Source organism: Chionomys nivalis, chromosome 20, assembly GCF_950005125.1.
Source record: "Chionomys nivalis chromosome 20, mChiNiv1.1, whole genome shotgun sequence".
Lineage (NCBI taxonomy): Eukaryota > Metazoa > Chordata > Mammalia > Rodentia > Cricetidae > Chionomys > Chionomys nivalis.
Window position 1 is genome coordinate 49,203,856 of NC_080105.1, and position 20,195 is coordinate 49,224,050.

The 20,195-nt window shown below is 52.3% G+C and overlaps 1 protein-coding gene across 13 annotated transcripts in view; it reads right to left on the bottom strand.

Annotated features, from left to right (window-relative positions):
• Positions 1-1,283: 1,283 nt before the first annotated feature.
• The window catches only part of Ank1 (ankyrin 1), a 177,211-nt gene continuing 158,299 nt past the window's right edge, over positions 1,284-20,195 (bottom strand). For 3 of the 13 annotated variants that reach the window (XM_057752200.1, XM_057752205.1, XM_057752203.1), the window contains exons 39-44: positions 17,400-17,937; positions 15,066-15,336; positions 10,529-10,612; positions 9,470-9,610; positions 9,151-9,275; positions 1,284-3,447 (exon numbers count right to left, since the gene is read on the bottom strand). In XM_057752200.1, the coding sequence (XP_057608183.1) occupies positions 9,177-9,275; positions 9,470-9,610; positions 10,529-10,612; positions 15,066-15,336; positions 17,400-17,937 (1,133 nt within the window). In that variant the 3' untranslated portion in view covers positions 1,284-3,447; positions 9,151-9,176. Of the gene's footprint in view, positions 3,448-9,150; positions 9,276-9,469; positions 9,611-10,528; positions 10,613-11,236; positions 11,723-15,065; positions 15,337-17,399; positions 17,938-18,470; positions 18,588-20,195 lie in introns of those variants that run through there. The other 10 variants (XM_057752201.1, XM_057752206.1, XM_057752204.1 and 7 more) reach the window with 9 other exon arrangements.

Here is a 20,195-nt window from a genome sequence, read left to right on the forward strand (position 1 = left end):
TCTCTCTCTCTCTCCCCCCCTCTCGTTTTGTTTTGCTGGGTTTTTTTTATTGTTGTTGTTGTTTTGTGTGTGTGTGTGTGTGTTTTTAACCATTGTACAAGAGACTATATTTTGGGCAATGGATTTCTAATTTATGGCAAGTTTTACTTTGAGAATCAAACCCACTGAACAGCCCATTCTAATTTACCCTTGAAGCCTGGCTCGCTGAGCCAGGAATGTTCTTATTCTTTGCAGAAGGTCCTTCTCACATGATCAGGCCAGAGGGCTCTGCCTGTTGGAGTGACATCAGCCACTAAGCCATCAACAGGATGGCTGTTGTGTTCTAGTCCTGTCTTTAATCACCTCTTCACGGTGTGCCTTCAACCGATTTTAGCTTTCAGCAACTCTTTGAGACATTCTCATGTCTCTTAACTTTTGGCCAGTCTCGGCTCTCACCTCTGCAGCCTGGTTCATCTTGCTGACCATGCAACTCAGCTGCCTGGACTTAAACCCTTGGGAAAAGGTTCATAATGGTTGACATTAAGTTTGCTACCAGGTCACGGGCCAGCTATTCCAGATTCCCAGACAAGCCACCCAGCCGAGGTAATGGTGGTTCTGAAAGTGTTTGAAAAACCTTCTGGGGAATTCAAATACAGGGAAGAGCGTTGGTGGGCTTTCAGTACCTGAGAGCTGGGGCTGGACTGGTGTTGAGGCGCACCAGGGATTCTGGGAACAAAGATATGGTCACGCCATAATAATGAGAAGTCAGGACAGGGCATGTGCTGCAATGGTTTGACTCTTATTTAATGCTAGAGCTGATAAGGCTGTGTTGTCTGGTAACCTTGAGTGACATAGGCAAGAGACCTTAGGCGCTGTTTATTCTCCCCGTGACAAAGGAGGGAACACTCCCAGTGTGGAGCCGGGCTTTGCATAAAGTGCTGGAAACTCCTTTGGAACAGGGTTCTCTTCCTCTCTCTAGGAAGGGCAGAATCTGGCAGCTCCCCTTGGTGAATGTCACCTGCCTACCTGAACAGACTCCCTGCTTTGTAGGGTCGGTACCACCCCCACCTCTTCTCATCTCCGGATAGCCGGGTTGTTAGCTCTTTCTGGACGCTTCTAGAGAGGGTGATACTGATTCAGGGGCTTTCCAGGAGCTGGACATTGGTGGACTCCTTTTAGGGGCAGAGAGAGGTATCTCCTGATGCCACCCAACAGACCCCATCACACTTCAAACCAGGCTACACCCCTGTCTAGCACCTCAAACTCTCAAAGATGAGTCAAGGAGGAGAGATGGAGACCTGAGCCATGAGTCAGTTTCTTTATTAATTTGACATCTGTTTAGCTGGTGTAGGGAGAATGGTCTATACATCAGAATAGGGAGGGGTGGTCTCTCTCAGTAACAGAGCATGAGAGAGCCAGGACATAGTTCATTTTTCATAACAATTAAAAAAAATCAAGGTCATTTCAAAACTTCTAAAAAGCGTCTAAGGTGCAGACTGCAGCATTCTCTAGGCATCAAGTGGAGACCCCAAACTCCTCTTAAACAGCTCCTACTAGCAACGGGAGCGCGCAGCCATGCCGCCGAGGGCGGGGGGCGGCGTGCCAAGCAGCCAAGCCAGGCTGAGCGGAGGGTGCCAAAGCGGAGCCCGGCCGCGCGGGGCGCTAAGAGCCGCTACTGGGGCGGCAGCCTGGAGCGGAGGGTACGGGTCGAGGCGGGGCGACCCCGCGCCCGTCCTCGTCCGCCCAGCCCTCCCGGGGCCGCCCCTCGGAGGAAAGCCAGCCGCGCCCGCGGGGACCACAGCATCCCCCGCCCCCAATTCCTACACTCGCCCGGGGCTGGGGCTAGAGCGCGCGCCGGGGCGAGCCTCCAGGGCGTGGGGGCACGGGCATGGAGGGGCGTCTGTGCTACTTGGAAGGTTTTTATTGTGTCCTGACGACACCCTCCGAAGAGCGGCAGGCGAGGAAGGTGACCGCCGTCCACCAGTGGCTCCTGGAGAGCGAGAAGAGCCTGCCAGTCTCTTTCCTGGCCGTAGGGGGCGCCGCCCGGGCGAGGCGGAGCCGGATTGTGCTGATTCGGGCCTCCCTCTGCAGGAGACTCTAGTGTGACGTTAAGGCTCTTCCCTGAGGGCTCCAAGGCAAGACCAGCCAGTTGAGGGGTCCCTTCCTGGCCTGGCCCTGAGTCTAGATAGAAGAGGGTCTCTCCTCAGCCTCCTGGTCAGCAGCTCTCTCTTGCTCCGGGCTCTCCTTGCGCTGGGCCGGTGGTCGGAGCTTGAGTCCAGGGTCTGTGCCAGGACCTCCAGCCTGCGGCCACCTGCACTTCAAGCACCAAGTTGGCTCTGGGAGACCTCAGGGTGGTGGTGTGACCTAGGAACTGGCAGGTACATTCACAACCCTACTCCCTTCCTCTTTCAGTGAAAGACAGCCTTTAGCTCCTCCCACAGCCTGGAGAAGTCCTTGGGAGCTGAGCTGTTTTGGGCTTTGTACATACTGCTAACGTGTTTCTATTGGTTTGCATAGTATTTATTGTATTGATATACACAAGGCTGATTACTGTACAGTTTACACTTTTAACACAGACTATTATTGAAATGCTTGACGATTTCGAAAACCTCCCGTCTATTGAACATGCTGGTGCAATCCTCGGACAGCCACAGGCCCTTCCCCAGAGAGAACTTTGAGATGGGGCCCTGACTCCCTTTGAGCCCTACAGCAAATCCCGAGGGCTCCTTGCCTCAGTTCCCAAATTTCTAAATGCACTCTCAGGGTAATGATTTCCACTGGAAGGTGATTAATACTGAAACTGAGAGACAACATAAAAAAATATATATATATCCAGTTTATCCATACAGCTTCAGAGGACACAGTAAAACCAGTGTGGATGAGTGAGGGGGAGGCCTGCACATGTGCAACTGTGTCATGTCCTTCAGCGGGAAGTGTGGTGTGTGTGTGTGGGGTGGCATGTGGTGTGTGCAGGTGTGGAAGGCTGGCACACGAGAATGTGGGGTGATGGTGCTAAACTGATTCCACACCCAGTTTCTAGTTCCCCCTTCCAGAATGATCTTGTGAGCTTCTTACAAATGAGGTCGAAGTCAAAATCAAAACAAAACAACAAAAAAAGCAAACAAACTTTAACCAACCATCCCAGTCACAGTAGAGCCCTTATTCGTGTCTGCACCCATGTGCTCTTTGGGGGCTTGCTCGCTCTCCCTCATTCCTCTCTCCCCTCTTCTTGCGGCCTTTGTCCTGATTCCCACAGAGATCCATAGTCGCTAGAGGCAGGACTGAAGTCTGTAGGTCATGCGTCTACAGCAGTCGTTCATGCGAATATGAGACTAAAGGAAGCCCTTACAGAGGTCATGCCGGGATCGTAGGACACGTGCGACCCTCCAGTAGCCCTCTGGTCCAGGTCTCCTTCTGTGTGCATGACAGAGTGTGTGGAGTTCAGGGTTTGGGTGTTGAGGTGTGATCCTGCAGGACACAGAAAAAGGAGTCACTCAAGGGCCCTGTGCTTTCCTTCTGGGGCAGGGCCGACCAGGAGAAGCAGTGTCCCCAAGCAAAGCAGTGAGATGACAGTGTCGTAGCAGAGGCTTGGCCCCCAAATACCACCCATCCTTCCCTTTCTCTACCCAGATGTCTCAGCTCCCTAGCCAGCCAGCCTCCAGTGGGCAGAGAAGGTGGTGTCCTGCCAAGGAGGGTAGGAAAAAAACCTTCAGAGTAGATTTTTTTTTTTTTGCATAGAAAGTGGTCATTTTTCTGAGATGGGTCTTATACCAAGAAAAACACTAGGCTAGGCAGTAGTGCATCTTCACTCTCAGTTCAGATGGGCCTACAACACTGCTGTCAGCTCTGTGTCTGCCCTGGTTTCAGGAACTCATGACCTTGAAGCTCTGGTCCTGGGAATTCATGACCTTGAATCTCTGGTCTTGGGAACTTACGACCTTGAAGCTCTCTGTACTTGGGAACTCATGACCTTGAAGCTCTGGTCTTGGGAACTCATGACCTTGAAGCTCCTCTTGGCTCTTGTTCACAGACTCTCACTGTCAGGTACCCTGGCTCCTGTTCCTGTGCCTAGTGGTGGCTGACTCTGTGGTAAAGAGATCTTTCAGGCAGGTACATTCTCTCTAGAATATTACATATCAAGCTGGAAAGCAACAGCCTTGCACATGACGTTCAAACCTGCCAGCCTGAGATTCATAGCTTGATGCCATTCCTGCCTCCCAGGGCCTTATCCCCCAGCCTCCTGAGAGTCTGGCCTTCTTCTTGCCTTCCTTCCTCTTTCCTTATTTATTTATTTTTTTTTTCTGAGACAGAGTCTTGTTACACAGCTCAAGCCTGAAACTTCCCACCTGCTGCCTCTCTCTGCATCCCAGGTGCTGGGATTTCAGGCAGGTGCCGTTGTGCCCAGGTAACGTCACGTCTTCCAGGAGAAACTAAAGGTTCTGTCTACAGGGGCCCAGGAGCTGGCGAAGAAGAGAAGGGTGCTTTTGTATTTGTGTGTGTGTGTGTGTGTTTGAGACAGGGTCTCGTTCTTTAGAACAGGCTGGCTCTGAACTCATTATTTATCACGATTGGCCTTGACTTCATGGTAACTGTCCAGCCTCAGCATCCTGAGTGTGGGGGTGGCGGGTGTGGTCCACAAGGCCCTTAAGAGAGCCAGTGGTGTTGTGGGAAGTGGTCCAAAGACTGGAAATCATTCTGAAGCAGAACTGTCCTGGGCTCTGCAGGTAGCAGAGCTGGGGAGGAATAACGGGCATGACCAATATGACTCATCTCTAGATGCTTCCCCAGGAGGGAAGGGAGTGCCAAATGCCTCGCCCAAAGCTGTGAGGACTAAAAGCCATGCACTTTTGCTGGGCAGGGAACCCTCTGGGAAGGGAGCATTCTGGGAAAAGGAGCACTCTGGGCAAGGAGCACTCTGGGCCTGTAGAAAGTGCAGCTGCCTAAGTGGTGTTTCCTCCTTACCAGCTGTGTGGCTGCTCTGGCTGGCTAATGAGCATGTGGGTAGGAGCCCCCCCTTGGTCCCTGCAGTGTCTACCCTGGAGCTAATCACTCCTCAAATGAGATACAACGTGAGACCTGAGGTTCCAGACGAACACAGACTCTGGTTTCCCACCTACTTTACTATGCAGAGGAGAAGGCTCAGCCTTGGAGATCATTTTGGAGCAGACACCCATTTAATTTTGGGTGAACTAAGACTCAGGAGAAAGAGCGAGCTGGAGCATCTGGCAGAGCAGAGGTGTGGTAACATGAGCCATCTGACTGTAGCCAGGACTTCTGACACCACACCTCCTCCCCAGGCTACTCTCTGGAAAAGGCTGATCCTCCCAAAGCATAGGAAACTGCCCCGCCGGTGCTCTCGGGGTGCCCCTGCAGCCAGGCTCTTGCATGTCTTTTCTCCCTGCCGTGGTACCTGCCCCTCACCTATGTTGTGACTCCTACCACCTCCTTTTACCTCTCAGGAGTCCTTGAAGCGGCTGGATAGGAGAACAGATTCTAGCTTGAAATAAAGCAAAACAAAGCATGCCTCCTCACTTTCTCTCACTAAAACAGATTAACTTTAAATTTATTAAAATATTCTATTGTCAGAGCTAGTTTAAATCCTGGAACTATGTTTGCATGGAAAGTGTTCCATAAAAGGAAAACAGAGAGAGAGGCACTGGCTTTCTCCTCCCTCGGCACCTGCAGGGCGCAACCATGCACATGCAAAGGGTATCAAGAACCAGGACCCTTCCAAAGCTTGTGGGGACCCCCCCTCCAGCTACATCACTGCCTACGTGCCAGTCCCCCAACGGTCCTGGCACCTTAACACTTAAGCACGGTACAAACCCTGACTAACAACAACTTGCTGGCTTCTTCTGCCTGCTTCTCCACTCTCTAGACCTCAGATACGGAGGCCTTTCCAATGCAGGGGGCGACGGGTAAGGTCAGAACAAGGCTCAGCCACACACTGCTTACCAGGGTGCAGAGTCCTCCCAGAGGGTGTTCGACCTCTCTAAACAGTTGACTGTCCTCCATTTCAGCCACTTTTTAGATCTGATACTTAGAGCCATGCTATTGGACTCGAGGGAAGTTTAAGGAGAAGGATCAAAATCAGTGATCAGAACTCAACCTTCAGTATGCACGAGAATCACAGTGCAGCAGAGCAGAAGCCTGGTCTCGCACGGCTAGCTAGTGTCTGCTCCTGAGCTGCGCCCCAGCCCATGAGTCTGTATCTTAAGACCCCAAGTGGCCTTAGGAGGGGGTGTGGACGACACTCTGCAAAGGGTACTGTTGAGTCTCACACTCTGTGAAGTCCCTTCACAAAACTAAGCACATTCCTTGCCACACAGCAGTTCTACAAGGAAATAACTGATATTATTGCTACGTGTGGGCAGAAATGTTGAGGCCGAGAGAGGTCAGTTGACTTGCCCTGAGTCACACTGCAAATAAAATCTGCCACTAATTGAATGCCAGAGTACATACGCCTTTGATGACTCCTCAGGACACAACACCTCTCGTGGTTAATTATTTGTACCCTTGCCACACCCGTGCTGTGGCTGGGACCTGGGGTCTCTGGCATGAGCGTGTGCTCTATCACGGAGCCACACCCAGTTCCGTACATACTTTTTATTGATATATAACACATATTCAGAAGAGACTGTTTTCATCTCTCCTTGAGGAGTTTGAGGTTGGGGATATGAGCGTCTTAAGCTCATACAGTGTGGGAACAGGGGGAGCCAGGCCTTGAATATAGATTCCAAGGCTAGCTTTCACGCTTAGAAACAAATTAGATGCTTCCTGCTGTTCCCAGTAGTCCTGGTTCATAAGACATAAACATGGGATGGGCCGCATGAAGGATGAAAGTGACTACCGAGTAACTGCTCTCAGGGATACACAAGGCGAGTTTCTTGGCAGTCTCTGGTCACATTTTCCTCAACCAATGACTCTATCCCCAAATGCGTATTGTTGGTCGTATGTATATTTCTGTGGGAGGCTGCGAGACTGCATGTGCCTGGCTCAGTCACTCACGCTGTCCTCATCTCCCCTAACACCAGAGCCATCAGGAAGCTTTAAAACTCCACTTCCCTGGACAGACGGAACTTCAACAGAAACAGAGAGGTAACCAGCAGAGAGCATGACAACATGCCGTGGCACTAGACAGATGGACAATGAAGGGCCGGACAAGAACTCCAGCAAGGTGGAACTGGGAAGTGCGCATGCCGCTCGCTCCGTGGTCACCCTTGTCTGTGTGTCTGCGAATAACTGATCCCAGAAGCACCCAGGGCTGGCTTTGGATTTCGAGTGACTTTCAGTGAGTGGGCGAAGCAGGAGAGGGATAACGAGGACTGGCTGGACTGCTCGTGAGATGGGGGGCAGTACATGATAGAAACAGAGCCTGAAGCCCCTTCACTAGCTGCTGCTTTCCAGCCCCAGGGGCGGACGTGGGCAGGAGCCACCTCACTGGCTTCTGCAAGCCTTACTACCCTGGTCACGGCCCTCCCTTTGCCGTTTGATGGCAGAGGGCTCAGCACTGTCTCAGAATCAGGCTGCTCAGAATTCCTGACCCCTAAGCTCACGAGGTCTGGTGGGTAACCTTCTCTCTCTCTCTCTCTCTCTCTCTCTCTCTCTCTCTCTCTCTCTCTCTCTCTCTCTCTCTCTCGTTGTTGTAGATCAGCTATAACAAATTAACGAAAACATCCTAGTTCCTCTCGGCCCTTCGGCCCACCTTCATGCTACCTGTCTCCTTGTTCAGGGCACTGGTAAAATCTGAGACAGAAAGAAGCACAAAGCAGAGCTAATCCTGGCCTCTGAGTCAACAGCTGGGCAGGACCCTCCTGGCAGTGCCAGGGTTAACGCTGTGACCTCCTTAAAGCTGCTGAGGAGTCAGGGCTAATTTTACTCTCCTATCAGCTCTGCCAATCCCCGTTTTTGCCCAAGTGCTGAGATATGTTGGGAAGCACCCAGTCAGCACTTCTGCTGGCCCCGGAGGCAGCACGGGCCCTGCTTTATGCAGAATGCAAAAAAAAAAAAAACACAAAAAAACAAAAAAAACAAAACAGCGACGGCTTGCTGCTTGGCTCTGGAGTCAGGCCCTGAGAGCTCTGGGGGCAACACCCCAGCTGGTGCTGTGCGTAGGAGGAGGGGGCTGTGATGCTTCCTTGCTCCCCGCTGTCTCCCACCCCGATGCGTCTTGTACTGAGCTGCACCGAGCTGAGCACAATGAAGGGCCTCGGGGCAGCTCAGTACAGGACCCCTCAGGGAGGGTAAGGTCAGAGCTGGCTGCCAAAGCTCTCAGTGCTGCCGCCTGCTGGAGAGCTTCGTTTCATACCCTGGCCCACCCCTCCTTGGCCCACTGCCATGGCGCATGCCCATCATACAGTAGTGCAGCCCCTTGCCACGAAGACACTCCTGGCTTTCAGAGAATCCCACCCACACCCTGGACCTGTTAGCTCCTTCTTAGACATCAAGGGAGCGGCCTTGTTCACAGCGCAGAAGAGAATTGAAGCTACAGCAGGCTAGGATGCCAGCGGGGCTTAATTTTGACCTGGTATATTTTCTGGCCACACACAGTGAGGCACACCTCAGGCTTGACAGTGTACCTTGTGCCCTGCGGTGTCCGGGTCACCAACTCTAGAGCCCGCTGCTTGGTGTCTAGAGGAATACCAAGGTTGTTCACACTTCAAAGCACTATTTAAAAATTATTCAGGAGTGGTGGCATGTGCCTTTAATTCCAGCACAGAGGTAACTGAAGCTCTGTGGGTTAGAGGCCAGCCTGGTCGATGCAGCAAGTCCCAGGGCTCTCTAGAGAGGCCCTATTTAAAAGTAAATTGTATAGGGGTTGAAGGTGTGGTTCAGAGGCAGAATCCATACCTAGAATCCATGAGACTCTGGGCTCCATCCCTAACACAGCCAAAAGAAGACAAAAGGAAATACAAACAAGCAAAATCAAACCAAGCCCCTGAATGTGTGTACTCTCCTGCAGACCTGCGTCAAACGAGATGTATCTGCTTGAGGAGGAAGCTGGGGGTGGGGGGCAGAGACTAATTTGGGGCGTGAGCATCTGAGAGTCAGGTTGTGATGCCCAATTGCGCTAATGCAAGGAATGGGCTGGAGCGGGGTGTGTGGGGGGGGGAAGCAAGCAGTTACTCCATCAAGGACCATGCCAGGGAACGACAAGAAAGCCGCTGTTACCTCCCAAGGGGCTACTCGAGGAGAGATCACTGTTTGCCCCTTTTCAGGCTGGCCCGCTTCACTATCTGAGCCCCCTTCCTGCCCTCTAGCAGGTCCGGCTGTAGTCCACTCCCTCTTAGCTCCACCTGGAGACAGCATCAAAGACAGAAGAAAGAAGGAATCACACAGGCAGGTGATGGAAAGGGACAGGGAGGAGGAGGTGGGGACACTGTCCACCGGAAAAGTGATCAAAGGACAGCACGTGCAGACCGGAGCAAAGTAGAGGTGCGGTAGAGGTGCGCTTGCTGCGGCCGCCAGGGGGCCTGCAGCTTCTCAGTACCTTAGTAAGTTTCCTAAAGGACTCAATATCAGCTTCCAGATCCCCAGGGTCCACTAGGGGCCCCTCAACAATCACCTCCTCGTGCTGCTGGGTGTCGATGGCACCGGAGGAGTCTACCTGCCGAACGACTTTGCGAATGACCTGAAAGAGAGGGGGAGAGAAGGAGGGCTGGTCAAACCACCAGGACACAGTGTGAGGCAGACGAGGCCCCGGCTGCGACATCAGGAGGAGAAGCAATGGCCTCTTGTCCCTTGTCCATCGGGGTCCAAGAAGAAGCCTTTCTCTGCTGTCATTTAAGGGGACCGTTAGGGGAGCTTGAATGTGGGGAGTGAGCACTGTGGGCGTGTTTCCTCGACTGCTGGCTCCGCCACGTGCAATGCCTCCTCAGCCTCCCTCATTCCATTCTGTTTCTTAGGATAGAAGCTGGCACCCTATTTCTCAAGTGCCTAAGGGCACAGGCAGCCCTTTTCTTCTCTGTGTGGCTGCCCCGCTCACCTGCTCCATACTCAGGTATCCAGAATGCGAGATGAACACAAAACATGGCTCAGGCCTTCAGGAAAGGGCCAGGACAGACGGGGCTGTGGCCCCTATGGGAGCGGCAGCCCTAGTGAAGCATACACGCACCCTCTCCTGCTTTCTTCCTTGCCGGGCAATGCGAACCTGTCGTGCTAACTGATGCATGCCTTCAGCTCAGTGAGTTTCTACAGCCTTGCTGCTAAGGGAGGCCTTGGGAACAGCTCCTTGTTCTTGAACAGCTCAGGGCCGACCTCACAGGCCTCGTTCGGGCTATATGTTTCACCGAAGCTGATCCTTCTGGAATAGGGAAGCTGGAACTATTCACGCTGAGTTAAGCTTGAGGTTACAAGGCCCCCTATGTCCCAACTGAAGGGGACCCGGAGGTCTCAGCTCTCCTGAGTTACCCCGAATCATCGAGGTGTCGGGCCACAGCCTGCCTACCCCATCAGGGCAGCAGTAAGAAGGAGGTGTACACTGAGTCCCCCCCCACTTCATGCTTCCAGTCCCACCAGTTTTTCCCCAACTTAGAGGCTCCACACTCACCTTCTTGGTGACAATGTTGCCCTGTTCATCTGTGAATTGTTCCTCCGTCACCTGCTCTCCTGGAATATTCTGGAGCTCATCCCCCTGGAGTCAGAAGAAAGGAAAGACCCAGATTGGTAAGTGGGATTTTTGAAGAAGAGCAGGAGATGAACTAGAAAAGCCGCGGCAGCAACAGCTGTGTCCAGTGAAGCCCGGAGCTCAGCAAGAAGCCCCAGACAAACTAGGGCTCCCACGGGTGTTGCAGCACCCTGTGGGGCCATGAGCCCTGAGACAGGCTGGGGCCAGACCTCCCAAGAGCTCTGTGTGCTTGATATTGCAATGGCAGTAATACAAGGTGATTCTGAAAGTTCCTGAAGGCCCTCAAGAGAAGTATGGGAGAGAATGCCCCGGACATCACTGCCCTGCAGGTGACTTGAATTCCAAAGTTGGCAACAGAAACGCAGTAAGAGCAGAAGTCCTAAGCTCCAGAGCTGAGTATCTCTACTACTTAATGCTGGGCACTGGGGTGGTTCTGAGCGGGCACCTAAGCATCTGTGGTTCCCAGCACAGAACGCAAAGAGGTCTTCCTGGTCTCATCGCCCTGTCATATCTCCTGGTGTGAGTCGGCATTCTCTCAGCCTCACCCTATGCACGCATTAGAGAGTCCCCGCTGACTGTTCTGCCGCACCCTAGGTCCAGCCCCCTGTCCTGCCGCTTGCCTGGTGTTACCTTCAGGAAGACCCGTCGGCGGACCACTCTGGTGGAGATGGTCTCCTCGTCGTCGCTCAGGCCCTCGCTCTCCCCCAGCTCTTTGTCCAGCTCCTGGTGAATGTGCTTCAGCACAAAGCACAGGGAGCCCTTGACAATGTGCATCACATTCTGACAGCTGACAAGGAAGAAGCCCAGCAATACCAGAGTGACCAGGAGCTGGGTGATGAAGGTCCACATCCTCCTCTCTCCCCTCTCCTCACCAGCCTGGCCCTCCAGGGACCAGCGACACCAGGGGCCCAGCTGCTGTGGAGATCCAATTTCTCATTCTCCTCTTGGACTCCTGAGGCCCCCAGCAACCCTTTCCGTTCTGTCTCTGCCTCTCTTTGCTCTTTATCCTTATTTTAAACAGGAGACCAAACGATCTCTCCCAAGTGCCTCTCTTAGCTGGGACAGCATGACCCAAGTGTCCTTCCTGCCAAACAGCCTGGGATCTCTCCTCACACCCCGGAGGACGTCAGCCTTCTATAATTTTAGCTCTCAAGGCAGCTGCTGCTGTCCAACGGGGATGAAGTGGGAAAACAGGTGCCGTGGGGCTCGGAAGCGCATGGCAGAGTCACCACGGAGAGGAAAACCAGGCTTGCCTTTGGGAGCCAGAGGGACTCCATAAGTCAAGGCACCCCAAGAATGCGGCTACTTTTGTGTCTCCATGGGTAGCTGTTTCTGTATTGAGGGAGTATGGGCCAAGAAAGCTAAACAGTTGTTTAAAAACTACCCTAAAGGTGAGCAACTTGTTCAGACCCAGTCAAGGGAAGAGGTGCTGGGCTACTGGGAAGCCAGGATGTCATTCCTGTCAGCCCTGAAGGCCTTCGGCATGGCATCGGCCCATCTCAAAGGCTCTTCTCAGGCTGGACTGGAGATACCCACAGAAGAGAAACCACTGCTAGCAACACTTGTGTTTGGAGAATCACCTTGCACACTCAGTCACAGCAGGCCCCGAGGATCTCCCGTTCTGGATCAGGCTACTCTCCTCTGAGCACTGGCCTACCCCAGCAGCAAGAACCCAGCCTCAGAACACAGCACACCACGGCGGGGGCTTGGAAAGTCAGTCACCTTCTTCTGTGCCTCAGTTTCCTCACTCGTGGAACAAGGCTCACTGTGCTTTCCTCGCTGCTCTTGGGAATGCTGGCTGCCTCCTACAGGGCTTGGTGAACACAGCCACCGTGAGGAACAGGGGCTCACACTACTGCCGTGCACTCTGCCCTCTAGAGACCAGCCTGTTTCCTGGGTTCACACAGCCACTACCATCCTTCCCATTTTGGCTGAAGGACAGGGGTGAAGCGGGTGACAGCAGTGTGTCTACGTGAAAAGGTTAAGTAAACGAAAGAGGTTTCCCAATTCTATCACCCCGAATGGCTTTACTTCAGTAGGAAAATGCTTGGAAATATCAAATCCCCATACAAAAACACTGCAGGCTGAAGGTGACATTTCATTATTAGCTGAGCTAAGAAGAATCTAGGCTGGGAGGACAATGGTGGAATGTAACAGTGATGGAATGGTTTGTGGACTATGCCTGAAGCCCTGTGTGATTGATCCTAGCATGCACACTCATGACTACACACACACACACACACACACACAGGCACACACCAGTTCAACTTTGGATATCTCCTATTTCCACCCTGTTCCTCGAAGAATTAGTTAGGTTATAGTCATTTCGAGTTCTACGAATCCCAAATGACAGAGAGAATTAATAAATGTGCTAGGAAATAGGAGTTTGAAAACTATTTCCTTCGATGGGTTCATCATCCTATCCCTGGGGCCTGTCACATATCTATGGAAGTAACCAGTCTAAACATCCAGTAGTTCCCACAACAGCGAGGCAATGGCATCTCCATTGCTAAGCTGGGCGTGTGGCCCCGTGCACTCATTCTGGCCACAAGAGTGTGGGACTAGGAACCAAGAGATCTGGATACGCCCATCTTCAGTTCACTGTGGGAGCCTTAAGAAAGCCTTAGTTGCTTGCTATGCTTTGCTCCCTTATGATGCAGGAGTCGGACGGACGGTCTATACCTAGAAGCATTCTCCCTAGGGTACTCTCTGCTCCTCAGCGTCTTTCCTCCAAGGGAGCAGATGAAGCAACACGAAAGACTGTGCCTGGCTTTCCCCCTGGGGATTCAGAGCCGTCCCAGTGACCATCACCGGTGTTTGGACAGAGCTGTTATTCTTGAGAGAAACAGGAGCAGGTGGCCAGGGACAGCTAGTAGGGAAGGAATGCGCTGGGGGGGGGCGGGGCCTGTGGTTTAAAGACCGACAAGCCTGGAGCAGTGCACACACTTGGCAGGCAGGCTTTCTAAATCAAACTCCATGTGATTCCTAGCAGTGTGAGCAGCACCTCAGAAACACGGGTGAACCAAACTGTCTTTGGAGTTCCTGAAGGTGCTCTGGCGGGGGAAGAAAAGAGAGGAGCAAAGGCGGGAACAAGGGAAGGTGGACTGGGGAAACGTGATGCTGGCTGAGGATACTGTACTGGGTAAAACGAGCCCGCGGGTCACGTGCATGCTATAAATACCCATTCCAGATTGGCAATGCAAACTCAGCAAGAACACACAAACCAGAAGGCCTATGTTCAAAAGATGCCTGGAATTTGTTCAAAATAGTATGTGGGGAGGAGAGAGAGTAAGGTTGTTGGTGTAGATAAGACAAGACTGGTCATGACTGGGTAGCTGTGGGATCTGAGAGTGGGGGGGGGTGAGACAGAAGACAAAAAAAGGTAAAAATCAAAGAGGATGGGAAGGAGGGGTTAAGAGAGGAGGCAGAAGAGAGAGAGCTCTGAATGACAGGAGCTGGGGAGAAGGGAGTTATTGCTACCCTGCCACTTCAGAACCCAGAATCCACCTAGAGTCAGCGAAATCAGGGCCAGGTGAATGCTGGAGGTAGCCCAGTCTCTGTTTCTGCCACCAACTGGGACACTGAGGTCCTGAAAAGACAGCAGTTGGAGCATGGTTGCCCAGAGCGGAAAGAGTGGCTCCTATGTGGCCACCAGAGTTCTTAACACACGGTTCTGTCTTCCCCAGGTTCTCTCTAGAGTGTGGTGGACATAGCCAGGAGTCGGGGTACACATCCGCGGTCTCAGCACCTGGGAAACTGAGCCACCCCAGGCTACATAGTGCTTCCAAATCACAGCAAACAGACAAAAACCACGGCTTTGTGTCACCCAGAAATTTCTATTATCCCTCTGGACAAGCGAGGCCTACGGCAAGCTGGCTGGTCACTTTGACGTCAGTAGTCGAGAGAGGGAGCATGGAATGCCTGTAGGATGGGTGGTAACTGCTTCATGAGCCCTTCCAAAGAAATGAGGGCCCTAAGAGAGACTTACATAGATCTAATCTACATGGGAAGTAGAAAAAGACAAGATCTCCTGAGTAAATTGGGAGCATGGGGACCTTGGAGAAGGGTCGAAGGGGGGAGGGGAGAGGCAGGGAGTGGAGCAGAGAAAAATGTAGAGCTCAATAAAAATCAATTTAAAAAAAGAGTGTGAAAGGATAGAGAGTGAGGGCACCACCAGTAAACATGCCTGAGTTTGGCCCGAGTCAGGAGCTTCTAAAAGCTAGAAGGAACAGGAGGAACCGTGAGGGCACTCAGCAGGTAAATGTGTGTGCTGTGTCAGCCTGGTAACTTGAGTTCGATCGCCAGGACTCTTGTAAAGGTGGAAGGAGAGGAGAATGGCACTTAAAACGTTGTCTTCTGACCTGGCACACGTGCCTACCCCTACATATGCATGTACAGGGAAGCAATCTCCACCCTAAATAAAAAGTAAACGAATAAAAGAACAAGGAGGTGCGCTCACCTGTCCTTTCTGAGAGAAGGTGCTCTCAGATGCCCACAGGCTTGGCTCCTTGGCAGCCTGGGGGCTGTCGGTCTCGGGTGGCCCCCTCTGCACATGCTCTCGTGTAGGCACCTGCTCATATTCCTGAAGTGTGCCGGGCTCCAGCCCTTGGATGGTGGTGATCTTTCTCTGGACTGAGTGCGGGCCTTGTGTGACCTCCTCTTGCCAGGAAGTTTGTGCAGCTTCATGCGGATGGGGCGCCGTGGAGCCCTGTGTATCCCAGTCCAGGGTTCTAGGGTCAGGTGATAGATGGCCAGGGAGAGAGAAAGGACAATGGTTCACCTTCAGGCTCAGCTCTCAGATGCCCCCCCATGCCCCTGAACCTTGGCTCAGCTAGGATACAGCCTGTAGTGTCCTCTGGCCCCTCACACAGGTACAGCCATGCTCCGGAACATTGCAATCGACCTCACAGCCTATGCCCTGATGGGCACTTGACTCCAGTACACACACGCTCCCCTTTCCGTTCTTTGCGGTCATCTTATTCTGTCACCTTATCTACAATTTCAGCCACTTTCCTTTACACACACACACACACACTTTGTACCCTGCTTTCCTACTTCTTTTTTCCATTTACTGCTTGTAATTATCCAGGAAGATTTCTATTTGTCAGTTATTTTTACTTTTTATTTAAAATTTTCTACTTTCCCCATTTTCATGCATATATGTTATGCTTGTGTGTGTATACATACACATGTGTGTATGGCTGCTCACATATGTATGTGTGTGTATGTGCCTGTTAGAGGTCTGAGACTGATATTGGGACCCATCCTCCCTTGCTCTTCCACCGTATTAACTGAGGCAAGTTTTCTCAGTCATACCCAGGGATTGCTGACATGGCCAGTTTAGCTAGCCAGCTGCTGGATCCCCATGTATCCACCTTCCAGAGATAGAATTACACCCGACATTTATGTGGGTTCTGGGGAGTCAAACTCTGGTCCTCATGTGGGTGCGAATGGCTCTTAAGTGTTGAGTCATCTCCCTAGCCACCAAACTTTCAGTTTTATCCCTTACTATCCAAGAGGAGCTGGTTCTATGACCCCCAGGATACCCAAATGCACGGATGCTCAGTTTCTTATGTGAAACGGTATGAGAGGGCATGGAACCCACACACACCCTCTTCCATACTTTAGGTCACCCGGAGACGACTTATAATTCCCAGCAGGAGGGAAATGCTGGGTAAATGGTTGCTATACTGCACTGTTGAGGGAACACCAAGAAACACCTGCGCGTGTTCACCGCAGCTGCCATTTATTTGCTCCATGGCTGGTAGAAGCCTTGGGTTTGGAAACCATGATTATGAAGCCATGGAGACTTCAAAGGCCAGCTTTAGCGCTGGCTTGATTGACATTATCTTGTTCCCTGCCAGTCTCCCTGTTAGAACATTCCTGCAGGCAGACATTTCCCTGATTTCTTCCCTGGCACACAGTGAATGCTCGGTACACATGGGTAAGTGAGTGAGAGACTGAGATGGACCGGTCCACACTGGCTGACTGACCAAGGCCACACAGCCAGGAAACGATCCAGTCGGGTCAGAGCCCGCCTTCAGGGAGCCAGCCTGCCGCTCTAACAGATCTGTGGCCAGTAGACAGGAAGTGCTGGGTGTGACCCTCACAGGCTCAGTCCGTCTAAGTCTCCCCACTAATCAAAGGCTTTCTTTAGGAACTGAAATGAATTATCTGCCATCTCCTCGTGTAAACCATTGTGGGAGGAAAAATGGTCCCTCTGAGAGCGCCCCAGGGATGGCCCTGGAGGCTTCAGGACAGTGAGGAGACAGCGGCTCCCTGGCCTGGCCAACACCGAGCCAACTGGGTGGGTACTGCCTGCTAGGATCCTAGGAACCACTTTGCTTTAGGGAGACTCATAAGCAAAGGGACCTCAAAGAAAAGGGCCTCAACACCAGGACAGGGAGGGACACTCGGCTCACACCTGCATTTCCTCTGCCAGCTCCGAGCCTTTGTCTACACTTAGCACAGTGCTGGGCTCTGTCCCACAGAGATATGGGAGTGCTCTATGGTGCCAGGAATCCAGAAGTACTGAGCCCCCGTGCCATGGTGTAGCCACATGTCCAACAGGGCATCTCCTAGGCACACGCCCCAGATCCTCTGCATTTCTCCTTCTGGGCACAACTGGCAGGGAACTAACTGGCCTTTGTGGGTCATGGCTCCTTCCTGACGGTGGTGGCTTCAGAGGTATTTGTGTTTATTTGCCACCGGGCATTTCGAATCCAAGCCCAGCACCAGGAAAAATCAGACCCAAAGCCCAGGAAGACAGAGGGACCCATTGACCAGCCCTTACCTGGCCTGGCTTCTGTCCAGCACCTGCCTCACTGAGGGTGAGTCTGTGATTCGGGCGTGAACTCGCTGCTGGCCTGAAACAAGAGACACTTCAGTCTCCGTGTCCTGCTCTGTGCCTGAGACCTCCTGCCTCTTCTTTTCTGACCTCTGACCTTCCTCCTGACCTAGCAAATCAGCCAGGCCATTTGTGGCATCTGAATCCACTGTGTCGTCCTCCACCAGCTCCTGAGGGCCCAGCTCCGGGCCCTGCGGTTCCTCTGAGAGTGCCCCCTCCAACTTCCACTCTTGCGTGGCGTCAGAGTCCTCGGCCTTGCTGCACTCCAGGGAGGAGTCCTCAGCAGTGACCAGGGATGGGGTGAGGCCCGCAGACCACACCTGCATGTCAGACATCTCCAGCATGGTGTCATGCTCCGTGGCCGCCAGGGGGATGGTATCTATGACAGCCACTTCGTTCCAGTACTGGTCTGCACACAGCGGAGAGGGAAGTGCGTAGTGCAGGGAGGCGGGGGACAGCAGCTCGTCCTGCAGCGAGGAGTAACCTGGAAGGGCAGACAGAGGGCAACATGCTCCAGAAGCGATTTTTGTCACACACACTCACGTGCAGGACCACACACACTTACACACAGGCACGGCCACAGACAGGCATGCACATTCAGGGCAGGGGCTTTCCAAGCTCCAAGTCCAAAGCTCAGGCCTTGTGGCTAATGCCGGGACACCCTGGCAAGAGAAACAAGGCTCTGAGCTGGATGGGGGCAGCCAAGGGGTGAGGGTAGAGAAGGGGGGGCTCCTTTGCTGGAGGGCAAAGAAACGTGATTGAAATTCGTTCTTATCCAGCTCTGAGCACTAGATAAGGGAGGCTTTAGCCAAAGGACTTGTGCTCCGATCTGTCCGGATCGATCACACGAAAGCCCCAGTCTCCGTGGCCGGCGGAGTCACGGATGATCTAGGCTCAGTCTTCCGAGTCCTGTTAGGAATGTACCTTGGGGGGGAGAGTGCAGCCCACCCAGGATCAGGGTCAGTAAAGAGGCTGCCCTGGAGGGGGTCTGACAGGGTACACTGAACATCCACAGACCTCAGTGCGGTGGTCAAGTGGGAAACAGGCTTCTGGGTAGGCATGAAGTGACTTTTCCTCAAGGTGCATATTGGTTCCACAAACTCTGAATGATCTACAGTGGCACAGGTGAGGGTTCTAAGGGGTCAAAAATGGCGCAAGGTCAGAGGGCACCGTGGGTTCCAGTACACCTGCCCGCAGGGCTTCCTCTATAAGCCCTGAGCTATCCACCCAGCTCTGGCTCAGCAGGGACCCGGCAGAGCCTGGAATCTGCAGCCTGCTCCCATTCCTGCCCCTTGCTCGGTAAACGTGTTCTTGGCGGTGTCTGGATGGCTTGGACGCTGGTTCTCTGGTGTTTGGAAGTGGCTGTGACTGGGTTGAGAAGTGTGGCTGCTGCACGTGGGGGATTTGTGTACTGGGTGGATGTCAGAGCTGCTTCAATCCTCCTACATCCAGGAGTCACAGGGGGGTCCCTTTGTGCCCAGGAGAGTAGGTGCCAGTCTACAGACAAACTTGTCTGTCTGGTACAGTGTGTCTGAGGAGCCAGGGAACTGGCGTGTGCCTACAGTTGTTAAAGACCCAGGGGAAAACAAAGTGTGTGTGTGTGTGTGTGTGTGTGTGTATGTGTGTGTGCGCAATGAAGAGGGGCTATGTTATTTCTAGGGACCTTTCATTATCTGGTCCTCTAAGCCTTATGCCCAAACCCTTCAATCAGCCAGCCCCTTCCCAGTACCCACAATCCCTAAACCAGGCTTTTATGTTCATTCTCAGATCTCCATTCTTATTCTTTCTGACCTAGCCTGCCTCGCTCTCAGCTTGGGCACCAGGCACCAGCTTTCCCATGGCCTCTGCATCTAATAGCACTGTCCCCATTTCTCCTTACTCCTCCACACATTCAGCCAAAACATATACATACACCAGGGTCTGGTTCCATGCCAGGCACTGTGCTAAAGGGCTGGTAAATGCCACACACACACACACACACACACACACACACACACACTGATTCAATTCAGGTTCTCTTTTTAAACACTGCTTGTAACTTGGGTTTCCTGGTAGATACTTTCAGCTTTTACACGTCTGGAAGAATTTTTATTTTTTTGTTTAATTTAGTTTCTAATTTTATTTTGAGACAGGGTCTCCTGTACATGGCTAACCTGAAATTTGCTATATAAATCAAGCTGTGCTGAAAAGCACTACCTTTTTATCTCCTCGACTGAATGGTAAGATTACAGCATGCTCGCTTCACTGGGATTCCCCACCCCTTACTATACAGCTCAGGTTGGCTTCCAACTTGCTATGCAGTTCATGTTCGCATTGAACTTTCCTCTCTTCCTCTTCTTCTAAGACAGAGTCTCAATCACGTAGCCCTGCTACATAGACCAAACTGGCCTTGAGCACACTGAGGTCTGCCTGTCACTGCCTCTTGGGTGCTGATATCGAAGACATCGCTGCTAATATTACTTTTTCATCTGCCTCCTCCTCTCTATCCCCCTTCTCCTTTTCTCACTCCCCTCCTCTGTCCCCTCTGTCACCACTAGAGAGCGACCCCAAGTCTCATACATTCTAGGTAAACTTTCTAAGCTTCCTCCAAGCAATGTCTGCTCATTCTTTGATGGTGTTTTGCTTCATACTCGTTGGTTTCTTGCTTTTACTGTTTCCTCTGAGTCTATAATGCTTATTTTTGTTTCCTTGTACTGAGATCCCTTTCATGCCTACTTTTGACCAATTTGCTTATTGCATACC